At 40.2% G+C, this 14,725-nt stretch overlaps 1 protein-coding gene across 1 annotated transcript in view; it reads left to right on the top strand.

The window, feature by feature from the left end:
* The window catches only part of OXCT1 (3-oxoacid CoA-transferase 1), a 138,926-nt gene that overhangs the window by 10,586 nt on the left and 113,615 nt on the right, over positions 1–14,725 (top strand). The window contains exons 2-4 of the mRNA XM_040496180.1: positions 1,370–1,478; positions 2,789–2,879; positions 12,911–13,046. Coding sequence (XP_040352114.1) covers positions 1,370–1,478; positions 2,789–2,879; positions 12,911–13,046 — 336 coding nt within the window. The remainder of the gene's footprint in view (positions 1–1,369; positions 1,479–2,788; positions 2,880–12,910; positions 13,047–14,725) is intronic.

Below are 14,725 nucleotides of genomic sequence, written 5' to 3'. Positions count from 1 at the left end.
TCAAGGAGACATTCTTAACTTTATTTTGTGATTCATCTGTTGGCCTCTTTATTGAGGCTATTGAACTTTTCATTTCCAGGATTTAAAAAAAAAATATTCGGTGTTCAAATAGAATCCAGTAAACCCTTGCTGCTGAGGATGGGACAGAGAAGTAAGCTGTCTGTCTGCAGCTCAGCCTATTTCCTTTCTAGCTCTGCCTCCTTTTATTTTTGGCATTTGGGTGGTGTGCCAGGTCGTACCCCCTGTGTTTGCCTGACCTGGCTGAAGGTTGAATTTAAAAGGACAAAAGTCATCTGTGTAACCTTTGCAGATCTTATTTGGCTTTCAGTATAGTTCTCTTAAAGGCAATAGGCTTTTGTAGTAATTGACACGTTTTATGAAAGAAGTTTATAGAGGAAGAAAAGAATGCTAGAAACTTACTAATGCCATTACCTTGACCCCATAGGTCGTCTGTCAAAGACTGGTAAGGCAGTGTGTGTGAGTTTACAACACTTATGGACCTTTTAACATGGCAGCATATGAGGAGTCAAGAGCCATGCTCTTTACTCCTTCTCTTTTTAGGTTGAATGTATAATAAGAAATAAAGGATAAGTGACATTGATTATGAACGATTACAACACAGTGAACTCTGATTTTTCTCCGTCCATACTGTGTATGAAGCATAAAGAGAGAAACCGTTTGAAACTGATTGTGAATATTCACTAGATAACCCGTTTTGCACCGAATAGATCACTGTGGTAAGACTAGGTACGCCTCCTTCATAGGTCATAGTCTCATATTTTTTGCAGCATCTATAAACTCCAAGCAGCATAGGGGGATGGATCTTTTTGTGTGCTGGTCATTACTTGTCCTCTTAGGAGGCATTCGCTGACCTAAGACTGGGTCACGGCCCTACTACGTGTTTGTATATGGGTTATACCATACCTGATCTCCAGGGCAGCAGTCATGTCTTAGCATTTACTGGATGGAAGTAAGCACCATAGTAGTTGGCACATAGTAAGCTCTCAATGAATATTTGTTGACCGAATGGAAGGTTAGCTCCTATCAGAAACTGATGCTTGATGGCATCATTATTGTGAATCTGAGTCCCAGTGTACGGGCTATCAACTTTCAGTGTTTTGGGTGGCCACACATTACACAGAATTTTCCTTTATATAATGGAATGCATCCATCATGATCACAAGGGAAGTCCGTTGATAGTGTGTGGATAGGGTATGTCCTTTCTACTCTTACAGTGAATTATTTGCAGCCCCACTCTTTCTTTCAAAGAGCAGATAGTGAAATTATCATTGCATATATAAAAAGTGAATGTATATGCAAAGATATGTCTAAATGATTATTCACTTAAAAATCTTTAAAAATATTTTAGGGATGTGTTGGCTACTTTTCAACCAGTACACATCGCCATACCAAATTTTATACAGATCCAGTGGAAGCTGTAAAAGACATCCCTGATGGTGCAACGATTCTGGTTGGTGGTGAGTAATAGTATTGTTTTCCTTTTTGTGATGGTAACATTCTTAAGTTTTTAGCAAAGCAGGGAAATCAAAGTGGCAAAGCTATGTAGATTAAAAATGCCAATTATTTTATTATTAATTCATTGTTTTATTTTTATTATTCATAATAAATTCAGCATGTTATGTAATTATTAGTTAAAGGTTTATTAAGTTATAGTACTTAATGTTGTACGTTTTATTTCTTTTTGTGTTTCTTTTTCTATTATTTTGAAAAGCTGAAGCTTAAAATGGATGTCTTATTAGTAGCTTTGAAAACATTCCTAGATCCTTTGGAATTCTGTTTAACTTAAAACATCTGCATTGATCTCGTCATCCCTTAGCTAGCCACTCCTTCGGTTATTCCTCATTTTAGGAGATAGAAAGCATAAATGCACCTATCTATTATTGAGGCCTCTGAGTTCTATTGCTTCACCTTGCTTGGAATGTCTTTTAGAACCACGGTCTCGGGGCTCCTGGGTGGCGCAGTCGGTTAAGCGTCCGACTTCAACCAGGTCACGATCTCGCGGTCCGTGAGTTCGAGCCCCGCGTGGGGCTCTGGGCTGATGGCTCAGAGCCTGGAGCCTGTTTCCGATTCTGTGTCTCCCTCTCTCTCTGCCCCTCCCCCGTTCATGCTCTGTCTCTCTCTGTCCCAAAAATAAATAAACGTTGAAAAAAAAAATTTTAGAACCACGGTCTCACACTCATTAAACTTGCTGCCTGATTCTTGTGATTTTTTTTTTAAATTTCTAGGCCTTGGTTGTAGGCTAGCCTTATTTTTAGGGCTGCTCTTCATTCATTCATCCATTCAACTGATCAGTCATTGAATGTCCATTTTAAACCTAATACTATTTGACAAATTGTGGAAGATACAAAGAAGTAAAAGTCATTAGTCTAGGCTTCTGATTCTGCAAAACTCTACTGAGGCATATAAAACAAACATGCTTGAATAAGTAGCTACATAAAGGTTGAATTCTAAACTCTAGATATGCAGTAAAGTATAAGATATGCAATGTGTAACCATCGTGTAACCATATTAGCAGGTTGCATTTGTCTTTATTCTTAAGGTTCAAAGATTTGACGGTGATGTCTGGTGCTACACAATGTTCCAGAACATTTGGATACAGCTGTGTAGCCGTTTATTGAGTTGCTGAGATATGTCTATATTTCACTTAGTAGATCTAATAATGTGCTTTGCATTTTTTTTCTTTTTTAAGGGAAAAGAGTAACACGTAGATTTCTCTGAAAGAACATTATCCTCTTCACAAATTATTTGTCTTTTTCACTTACTATAGGTTTTGGGTTATGTGGGATTCCAGAGAACCTTATAGGAGCTTTACTAAAGACTGGAGTAAAAGGGCTGACTGCAGTCAGCAACAATGCAGGGTAAGTGTGCATTTTTAAAACAATTGTCTTGAAACAAATGACAGTTCTCTATAATATTTATACAAAGTTTAAGAATGAAATGAAAATTTTCCTCATTTTATGAGCAACATGCTCAAGTATCAAAAGATAGTTTTTAACAAGCTCAAGAGTTAGAGGTTACATTTCTTCAAATATTTTTGGTACCATTCTTCATAATCATAAGTAAAGCAGACTTGCATAAATGTGTCTCTTAATCTGATGTGCTTTTATTTTTCTAAATTTCAAATATATTATTAAAGATATGTATTTTCAAATTGAATCTTTCATTTTATAATTCAGAGATGTCCCTTTATATTTTGTTATTATAGATCATTCTGTATAGTGGAAGATTTCAAGTGGTTTGAAATACGTTTCAAGTCGTTCCTTTGGTTATACCATATTCTAGATGATATGTAAGGTTATCATTAATCATTAAAAATGTTGCTGGTCTTGGTAGAAGGAGGAGGATACGCAGCCAGCACTTAAGACAGTAGGGTCTCAATCAAAGTGGTCAACAATAAGCCATCACATTTTAATAATGGCATGCACATTAAGATATGTTATGAAGAAAAAAAGTATTTTTATATGAAGCGATAAGTTATCAGTTTTCTTTCAACAGTGAAAGACTTGGAAGAAAAAAAGTACTTAGCCTAGTACCATAAATGCCATTTAGAATAAATTGTACCAATTGTTTAAGACAGGAGACAGATCCTACATTTGTGCTCATGTTTTCTTTGCTGAGTTTATTTATGCTCTTGTTTTCATCTAGAAGGTTCTCCCACCTTTTCTCTGCATATCCACATCTTTCCCATTTTTCAGGATCCAACTCAGGTTGTGCATCCTCAAAGAAACCTTATCCAATTAAAGAACTTCTCTAGACTTACTGATTTTGCCCCTTCTGGGTTCCTTTGGAGACTTCTAGCATTTCTTTGTATACTGAATTGTATTTATTCCCTGAGGTATATTACAGACTGATCTTTTGCTTAAAGTAGTTTTTTCTTCCGTACTATGCTGAGCCTGAGGCACAGAGTCACTAAGTGCTGGAACTGGATGGGTTTGTAGAGGCTATCTGTTCTAGTTCCCTCATTTAACAGAGGAAACTCATTTGTAAATAGGGAAGTGACTTGTTCATGATCACTTGATATTTCTTAAACCCATCCCATGCCCTGTGAACTTACTTTGTACTTATTAAAATACTTTTGACTATCAGTACTTTGTTGGGTGTTCCAGCTAGCTCAGTGCTTACAAGAAATGGTATAAATCAGTGTAAATTCTTGATGCAGAGTAAGTACTGATAACCACACAAATCTTGAACATGAAGAAGGCACTTTGCATATCCTCATTGGCAGTTGATTCTCTCAATTAGGTAGGTTTAAATCCTAGAGGCCTATGGCAAATGAGGGCTTTGTTTTGGCCATTAGAGTCAGACAAATAAGGAAAACTTAGCATTGCTCTGTTGGAAAACCAAAGATAGTTTGAAATGTTGAGTAAATGGAGAGAACTTAGAAGTAATAACTTCTCTCTCATTTAGAAAAAGGCTTTTTATGGAAGGATCTGCCCACATTGGAAGTCTTTCAAAGGTCAGGACTCCTGATTGTTTTTGTTTTGTTTTTAGTTATGAAAGGGACCTGTTGCCATGAGGTACCACTTACCTCCCTTGGTATGTAGCATTAACTGTTAGTCTTGATGAGATAAATTTTTCCCCTCATGATCACTTAGATGAATCAGTACTTTGATATGGATTGATTAGGAAGGTAGGAAAAATTGAAAACATGCTTTTCATTATTTTTTAAAAGACTTTGATATATGAATTACAAGCCTGTATGAGCAAAAAGTTTTGCAATAAACTATATATCAACCAATTCAAAAGTAAGGGAAGATTAGGTGTGTTATATTAATCACACTCATTTCCTCACGACAAGATTATTTTATTATTATTTTTTTAAGTTTATTCTGAGAGATAGAAGGAGGGCATGTGCACGAGCATGAGTGGAGGGAACAGAGAGACACAGACAGAGACAGATTCCCAAGCAGCCTTGTGAGATGGTGACCTGAGCCAAAATCAAGAGTGGGATGCTTGAATGAAATATGGCCCTTTGTAGCAACGTAGATGGAACTGGAGAGTGTGATGCTAAGTGAAATAAGCCATACAGAGAAAGACAGATACCATATGTCTTCACTCTTATGTGGATCCTGAGAAACTTAACAGAAACCCATAGGGGAGGGGAAGAAAAAAAAAAAAAAAAGAGGTTAGAGTGGGAGAGAGCCAAAGCATAAGAGATTCTTAAAAACTCAGAACAAACTGAGGGTTGATGGGGGGTGGGAGGGAGGGGAGGGTAGGTGATGGGCATTGAAGAGGGCATCTTTTGGGATGGGCACTGGGTGTTGTATGGAAACCAATTTGACAATAAATTTCGTATATTAAAAAAAAGAGTGGGATGCTTAACTGAGCCACCCAGGTGCCCCATGACGATTATTTTAGATTGCACTTCTCGCGGGTGGGAATTTAGACAACTCCAAGGACAGTCCAGCTTACGTGCAGAAGCCGAGTAAATACTATCTGAAGATATATATGCCCCTGTGCTTGTGGTTATAATACTGTTGCTTATATGTGGTATTATAGTAGTCAGGTATAGGAACTCTGTGAGGGCCCAATGAGCAGTTTTTCACTCTAAATAAAATTTCTGTTTCTGCACCAGTGATTTTGAACCAGAAAGTAAAGGCAGGTGGCTCCTTCACAGTGGCCACTTTATTATTTGTTGAGGCAGTTGCAGCTTTGTAGGGCTCAATGGAGAGAGAATGTGCCATCTTGTCTGATTATAAGCATTCCTCTAAGATTTGATTATTTTGTCTGGGAAGGGCTAACCACTTCCTGGGATGTATACTTGAACTTCTCTGCTTGGCTCATGGAAGGGAATGTTCACTTGTTCCATATAACTGTGTCATAAACTAATGTTTTGTCCAAATATAGCATTGTCTTCTCTTTTGATATTCTTGATACTATCAAAGTAAAAACTGTAATTGAGATTTAAGTATGCCTAAAATGAGAGCAAAGAAGAGAAATACAGCTTGGTAAATGGTTGCAAATTCATTTTTATTAGAGTTTTGTTTTGGCAAGAATTTCCAATTAATGAGATTTCAGAAAATTAAAATTCAGAAAATGAAAAATTTTTTTTAAATGTTTATTTATTTTTGAGACAGAGGGAGACAAAGCATGAACGGGGGAGGAGCAGAGAGAGAGAGGGAGACACAGAATCTGAAGCAGGCTCCAGGCTCTGAGCGTCAGCACAGAGCCCGACGTGGGGCTCGAACTCATGGACCATGAGATCGTGACCTGGGCCGAAGTCGGACGCTTAACTGACTGAGCCACCCAGGCACCCCCAGAAAATGAAATTTTAGATTCAAAGAACGAAAAATACTTTTGGAACATTTATGTCTTCCATGAAACACATGAATGTATCTACTGAATTCTTGGTTTTAGACTTTTTTTTAACCACTGAAATGTTTGAAACCTGAGTTTGTTGTACTATAGGAGGAAGGTCAAATCTCTCTCTCCTTAGGTATGCTAGAAAAATGTTGGGTTCTAAAGGCAAGCAAGATAATCTCTTTTAAATTCCATCAAAATGACCTTTAATATCAGAGAGCTGCGAGGTGTCTTAATACACAGGTTTCTCTACTAGGAATGGTATATTTCTCATTTGCAAAAGACAACATGTGTATTTCTTTTCTCTTTATATTGTAAAGGTCTTGCCTTTTTCATTTTTATATTGTCAGTGTCTGAGACACAGGAAGAAGGGATGTATGTTTGCTGAATTGGGGAGTTAGAAAGTACGTGGAAGGAAGACACTCTTACTATAAGCTATCTAACAGCATTTTTTGAGGTATATGCATTAACTCTATACCTGGTCAGGGGTAGCCTGGGCTGAGCATTTTATGCTCAGTTTATGCTTTGATGCCATGCCAGGTTGTTAATCCAGGAAGAAAGCAAAGGCCAAATATACATAGTTCCCAGAGCCAAGATCAACAAATACAGAGAATTCATCTCCAGACAGAGCCAAGTTCAAACGTGTAATGGGTTGAAAAGCCAAACAGAGAGCCATGAGAGAGTGGCTAGAAAAATTTCCGAAGTCAGTGAATTGGGCAAGTACATTCTAGTTTATCATATGGACCTATATAGTTGAAGGGAATTTCGGGTATTTAAAACTACAGAAAGCAAATGGACTATATTCACCTTCATGGATTATTTTATTGTTACAACTTTATTTAGAGAGGGCTCCAGGGGATATCAATGGTGCTCTGATACTGGGTAATTGAACAGAGTTTACCAAAGGGACTCTCTCTAAAGGAGAGGTTAAGGTTGAGGGAAAGCGACATGAGTATTGAATTTCCCTGGAGTTAATAACAGAAGAACTGTTACCACCAGCCTTAGGTCTGAAGAATGAGGGGAAGGGGCTGCCAGGACCTGGGAGAAAGCTTTATGGAGACGGCTATCCAATGTGCTCCAGCTTGCCAGGGAGAGAGTCGGGGTAATATAAATCCCGATATCCTTCTCTTCTTACCTGGTCAGAAGCCAGAAGGCAGGGGAGCCCCCTGATTCAGTCTAGAGTCAGCCATCCTGGCACAGGGAAGGCAGGAGATCAGAGAATGGGTCTGGACAGGCGTATAGAAAATATCCAGCATAAGGACTTGGTGATTTTCATTTTTATTAGAGATGAGCTAGTAAGGAGGGGGAAAGTGAAATCAAGCAATAAATTTATTCAATAAACATTCTGTGTTTATGTAGTACCTTCTGTGTGTTGCATTGGCTTTCAGGTGCTTGGGAGTACAGCAGTGAATGAGACACCAAGTTCCCTGCATTTGTGGACCCTACATGCCAATGGGGAGAGGCAGACAATAAATAGGAAACATAACAAACAAGCAAATTTTCCAGTATGTTAGAAGGTTATAGTGCTGTGGAAAAAAAAAGAAAAAGAGCAAGAAAGGGGGACTGGGAGCGTGAAAATAGATCCGCAGTTTTCAGTATAAAATCAGGCAATCAGCAGCACCTGGGTGGTTGTGTCGGTTAAACTGATTAAATTGGTTAAATGTCATCAGACTCTTGGTTTGGGCTCCGAGTTTGAGTCCCATTTCTGGCTCCGTGTTGATAATGCAGAGGCTGCTTGGGATTCTCTCTCTCTCCCCATTTCTCTGCTCCTTCCCCGCTCACCCTCTCCCTTTTCTTTCTCTCAAAATAAATAAACATTTAAAAACTAAAAAAAAAAAAAAAAAACAAAAAAAAACCAAGGGAGGGACTCATTGAGGTGACAGTTGACCAGAGACTTGAAAGAAGTGAGGGGGGAACCTTGTGTTACCTGGGGAGGAGTTTGTGAGTCAGGGAAAGGCCAGCACAAAGGCCTTGGGCAGTATGCCTGGGGTTTTGAGGGATGGTGAGGAGGTCAGCAGAAGAAAAGGGAGCAAGAAGGAAATGGGTGGAATGAGGTCTGAGACTAAAGGGCATCCCATCTTACGAGGCCTTGCAGGCCACTCTGGAGATCTCTGCTTTCACATAAATACGTGAATGCCATTGCAGCATTTAAGACGGAGCAGTAATGTGATCTGACATACTTTGTTTCTACAGTTATGTTTTTGGCCACCATTTTGTGAGTGGATTACAGGGTGCGGGGGTAGAAGCAGGGAAGGTTGCTGCAGGATTGAGACAGCAGATGGTGCAGGTCATGGAGGAGGAAGTGGGAAATGCTTGGATTCTGGATAGGATTTGAAAGTAGAGTCAGGATTTTCCAATATAGTTGATGTAGAGTATGAAAGAGAAGTGACAGGTCATTACTTTTGTACAGAAGATCTGTTAGGATGGGGCAGGCTGCAGGTGGAACTGAATGTAGGGGGATGGAATTATTAACCTGAAGAAGTGAAGGCCCGGTTAGGTAGTAGGGGGCAAACAGGGAGAATGCATTGTGTGTGAGTGTGGGGAAGAACTACCTTTCCAAGAGACAGGGAATCTGAGGTGATTGGCGCCCCCTAGTGCCAATCGCATTATTAGTCTTGAGGGGATCGGCTCCGTATCTCAAAAGTACACTCTTGAAAATACTTCTTTAGGCTTTAGTTTTCTTTTGAATCAAGCGAGGATAAATCACGTAACTATTCTTTTATGCTCCTGGTGCATCGGAAATGTTATCAGATTCATTACTGGAGGCTAGAACTGTAAACACGTTTAGCAAATGGTTACTTGGACTACTTTGAGGAATTCAGTGTGTCCGGGCTGCCTGGTGGAGATTAGAGGCTTGGAAATGCAACATGCTGAGAATTAGGAGTCAGCTGAGCAGGATGGGCACTTGTGAGCATGAGGAGTGGGGGGATGGGTGAGTGAAGTGGAGGTGGGAGAAAAGGAGGTTGTTAGAAGAAACGTCAGTGGTTTGTCACACAAGGAACCGTACGTACTTATCCCTGTCGTAGTCAAACAAGGGGATGTCACTAGGGATCAGTAGACTAATTTCACACCAGTCCATTCTCCCACTATGTTCCATTGCCAGAGTCAGAATTCTGGGGTGGGTCTGTATCTACACCAAGTCTGTGAGTGATTTTACCCTAATTATCCCTTGATTTGTCTCTTTTTCTCCACTTCTGTTGTTGCTACCTTAGTTCAGAACCCCGTCTTTGCTTGTTTGGATTATTTGGAGCCTTTTAACTGATCTCCCTGCCTTTTTTGTTTGTTTGTTTTTTGCTTTTTTAAAATCACTGAACCTCTCTGATTGTATACCCTGTCATTTTCCACTGAAAATTATTCACAAGGTCTCCCATCTCCTTCAGGATGCAATCCTAATTCCTTGGTGTGACTCATGTGACAGGTCACAAGCTGGCCTGCCATGCACCTCTCTTGCTCACTGCCGCTTTCGATCCATACTGCGGTCGCGTTCAGCATGCAGCCGGTCACACCACTGTGCACCTTTGCAAAGCTGCCCATCTGCCTCTTTGGCTCATCACTTCCACACCTCTACTCTCTCAAAGACTTTTTTCTTCAAGTCTGTTCCAGCGTCACTTTCCGTAAGCTTATTCTGACCTCTTACTCCTCTCTGTTGGGTGACCTTCAGTGTTCTCATCACACTTGATGTAGACCTCTCTTAGCATATCTCTCCCTCTATTGTAATCATAGGGTTACTTGTTTTTTCTTGATATCTTAGAGTTTCCCCTGGCCCAGGACCCACATAGCCCTGGGGTGCAGGAACAACTTGGTAAATGACTGTTGGATGAGTGAGCCACGTAGAAGACCCACGCTCCATAGGGGAGAGGCCCTCGGAGCACTAAGGGGATTAGGAGGGAGAGATCATGAATGAAGGCTTCTGTTTCTGGGAGGAACTCTGGCTTTATCACGATATTCGTTCTTTAAAGTGGCTTTATTGTAGCATAATACAGAGTAACGTAGAAAAGTGCTTATATCACAGGTGTAAAGTTTGAAGAATTTTTATAGGCTGCAGACCCATGTAACCAACCCCCAGCTTCTTTAAATGGAACATGACCAGTATACCAGAAAGCCCTCCTCATGCTTCTTCTAGTCACTTTTCCTTTCCCACCACTGAACTTAACCGTTATCCTACTTCTGATCTTATACATTAGTTTTGTCTGACTTTGAACTTCATATAGAAGGAATAATTCAGTAAGTACTCTTTGGTGGTTCTTTTGCTTGACATTTTGTCTATCTGTGAGAGTCATCCATTGTTGCCAGGGGTTGTAGATGATTCATTCTCCTTGCTCTGTGGCATTCCAACATGTGGCGATACCAGTTTGTCTGTTCTGCTGTTGGGTAATATTGAGGAGGCTCCAGTTTTTTGGCCATCAGGAACAGTGCTACTGTTTTTGTTGTTTGATGAACGTAAGTGTGCATTGCTGTTGGATATAGACCCAGGAGGGGAATTGCTGACATAGCATATCCCTATGTTCAACATTAATAGAAACTGCTAATAATTTTTCAAAAGCGGTTGGGGGACGCCTGAGTGGCTCACTTGGTTAAGCACCCGACACTTGATCTCTGTTCAGGTCATGATCTCACAGTTTGTGAGGTCAAGCCCTATGTCAGGCTCTGTACTGACAGCATGGAGCCTGCTTGGGATTCTGTCTCTCCCTCTCTCTGCCCCTTCCCTGCTTGCAATATCTTTCTCTTTCTCTCTCTCAAAATAAATAAATCAACTTAAAAAAAAAAAAAAGTGGCTGGATCAGTTTACATTCCCCTCCTCATATGTGAGAGTTCTGGGTGTTTCACATTCTTTCCAACACTTGGTATTTCCTTTTTTTAAGTTTAGCCATTCTTTCATGTTTACAGTGGTTCTCATTGTGGTTTTTACCATAGTTCTTATAAAAATAGTTTTATAGCTTAAGTTTAAGCATTCTTCATTATCTGAGAAATGTTTATCTAGTGGTTAGAGCAGTTTTGAAACACTTGAAGAGAGGGATAAGGCGACTAAAAACAGGAAAGTATTCATTCGGTTATTAATCTGTCTTGTCACATTGACTTTGCTTGAAATTCTAGGTGTATTTTGCTTTGAAAAAGAATAGACATAAATAAGAAAGGCATAAACTTAGAGACCTTCACTTAATGAAAAAGCCAATACTATACGCACCATTTCTTTTTTTTTTTTTTCAACGTTTATTTATTTTTGGGACAGAGAGAGACAGAGCATGAACGGGGGAGGGGCAGAGAGAGAGGGAGACACAGAATTGGAAACAGGCTCCAGGCTCTGAGCCATCAGCCCAGAGCCCGACGCGGGGCTCGAACCCACGGACCGCGAGATCGTGACCTGGCTGAAGTCGGACACTCAACCGACTGCGCCACCCAGGCGCCCCTATACGCACCATTTCTAAGAAGAAATTGTACTCCAGTGTTAGTTATAGGCTCATATGTGGTAACTAAATGTACCACTCTGGTGAGTGATGTTCATAATAGGGTAGGCTATGCATGTGTGGGGTCAAGGGTATTTGGGAAATCTCTGTACCTTCCTCTCAGTGTAGTTATAAACCTAACACTGCGCTAAAAAAGATAAAGTCTTAAATAAAATTTAAAAGAGAATAAATTGAACTCCAACCTTAGAAATATATATATTTTTTTAGTTTATGTATTTATTTTGGGAGAGAGAGAATGAGCAGGGGAGGGGCAGAGAGAGAGGGGGACAGAGAATCTGAAGCGGGGTCTGTGCTGACAGCAGAGAGCCCAATGCAGGGCTCCAACTTGCGAACTGTGAAATCATGACCTGAGCCAAAGTCAGACGCTTAAGCCACGGAGCCACCCAGACACCCCTGAACTCTAACCTTAATAGAAATATTAAACCATATTATATAAAACTTACTAGATAATGGATAACAGCGTTATTCTTGCTGCCTATAATCTTTTCACTGGTTTGTGATTAATTTCCTGATTTTTTTGGTATTGCTATTAAAAATGTTTAAGTGTTTAAATCTTCTTGACCTAAATATCTGTGATATAAGGAAAATGTTCATAGTTATTTATAATTTGGGTCCAAATTTCAAGAGTATGCTGTTCTTCCTTCTTTTAAGTATGAGAATGCCTTGCTCGCTTTTTAGGACAGAATGAATTTCTCCATTTGGAGCTAGTGCAGATCAGGAGCGTGGCGTTGCTTTGCTTTTACATTTGCCTTCAAAGTGTAAGGCAAGATCCAGTTCATCTCTGCTTGTCTTCTACCCTGGCATCTCTTTGGAGCAGTGGAAAGAATGAAAGGTGCAGGGTAGACTTGTAGGATTGGTGTGGCTTTGGATACTGGCTGTGTCACCCAAGATCTTGCCAGAAATCACTTAAAGGTTTAGAGCTTTAGTTTCCTCAGCTGTAAAATAAGAAAAGAATAGCCACCTTGCAAGGTTCTTTGGGTGGTGGGGGACTGAGAGAATATGCGTGAAATGCCCGGCAGGAGGGAATCCTTTAAATTAATAACATTTCATGTTTGTGAAGTCTGGGATATTAGTGTTGTCTCTGATATTCCTTTGATTGCAAGCTGCTTGCATTTTTCTTCTAGGGTTGACAACTTTGGCTTGGGCCTTTTACTCCGATCCAAGCAGATAAAACGCATGGTGTCTTCGTATGTTGGAGAAAATGCAGAATTTGAACGACAGTACTTGAGTGGTGAATTGGAAGTAGAGCTGACACCTCAGGTAAGAAAATTTCTATGCTTCTCTTACACAGCAGTAACTTATTTTAAAATTTACCTTTTCCCATTTGGGAATTTTCCTTTGCAAGAGAGGTAAGGCAGAGAGGATTCAGTTTTGCCAGACCAAGGAAATTTGTTTGTAGGTCACACCTGTTGATGCCTAGACTATTATTTTCTGTTGCTGTGCATGGAAAAAAAAAAAAAGGGGGGGAGGTATTTCTAGTAAAAATATCTAGGCTCCAGGATAAATTTTTAAGTTCAGCACTATGATATACATTGTGCTGGAAGCCTGCAGTAGGACTTGCTGAGATGCTGGGGCATTGTCCTGAGAGTCCGTTCCTGTGAATCATAGAATTAGAAATCTGTGAGGAATATGTTCTTGCTGAGACATCAGGAAAGTGGAGCCCATGGAGGGTAGAACTGGGTATGTCCCAGAATAAGTGCTGGAATCAGGGCCCGGGTCTCCAGGGAATTGATGTCAATTGCCAAACAAGCCAATTACTGCAGTTAATCTAGCAAGTCTCCACTCACTTCTTACACTACGTCTTAAGTGCTTGAAGAGTTTGTCATAGAGGAAACTTTTTGAAGTCATTTGGGTAAAACAGGGCTCTACAGGTTACATAGGCATTTGTCATCTTTTTTTTTTTTAAGTTTATTTATTTATTTTGAGAGACAAAGGGTGGGTCGGGGAGGGGCAGATAGAGGGAGAGAGAGAGAATCCCAAGCAGGCTCTGCAGCATCAGCACAGAGCTCAATGTGGGGCTCAAACCCACAAACCTCAAGATCATGACCTGAGCCAAAGTTGGACACTTAACCGACTGAGCCACCCAGGTGCCCCTAGGCACTTGTCTTCTAATTTGACATCATCTGCCTTCATCTCTGAAATTGAACCCACCACTCTGCTTTATTTTTGTCAACAGAATCATTATTACCGCTAACTTCACTACATTGGTAATGATGTGATCTAGCAGAATTAAAAAAATCAATAATTAACTCTCAGTATATGCTTGTCTAGAGACAGCAATGCAGGGGAGAACCGTCTTGTACCTGAGGCTATACAACATTACGCGGGTCACGCTCTGTCACTCTGCAGTGTTGTTGGGAGCGGTGTTTGTCACAGCCTCCCACTGTGCCTGGCATTTATCTGGTTTTCCTTTAAAATGAAAATAACAAAAGGTATCCTGTCTTAGTCTGCTTGCACTGCTGTAACAAACTAGGTGGCTCATGCAAGAGAAAGTGATTTCTCATTGTTCTGGCAGGTAGGAAGTACAAGATCAAGGTACAGGCTGATGTGATTCTTGGTAGAGGGGAGGAGGGCGGGGAGAGACAGAGGACGCACACTTGCAAATGAGGACTCTGGGCTCTCTTATTATAAAGACACTAATACTATTGGATCAGGGCCCTATCCTTATGACTTCCTTTAACCTTAATGACTTCCATAAAGGCCGTGTCTCCAGATACAGTCACATGGGGGTTAGGGCTTCAACATACGCATTTGCGGGGGACACAATTCAGTCGATAGCATATACTTTTCCTCTTCACGTTGTAGGTTGAGATCCCTTTTCCTCTGGGTTGTGGAGCCCTTGAAAATAATTTCAATTACTTCTTTTATCTTTTGCATTACCCCTTATTTTGTCAGAGGGCATGTACATGGGTGTTCCTTAGTATTTCTTTTATATTCTT

This window comes from Herpailurus yagouaroundi, unplaced genomic scaffold, assembly GCF_014898765.1.
Source record: "Herpailurus yagouaroundi ecotype Mexico unplaced genomic scaffold, PumYag 29, whole genome shotgun sequence".
In the NCBI taxonomy this organism is placed as follows: domain Eukaryota; kingdom Metazoa; phylum Chordata; class Mammalia; order Carnivora; family Felidae; genus Herpailurus; species Herpailurus yagouaroundi.
Note: the sequence above shows the minus strand (reverse complement) of the source record. Positions and strands in the feature narration are given on the sequence as shown.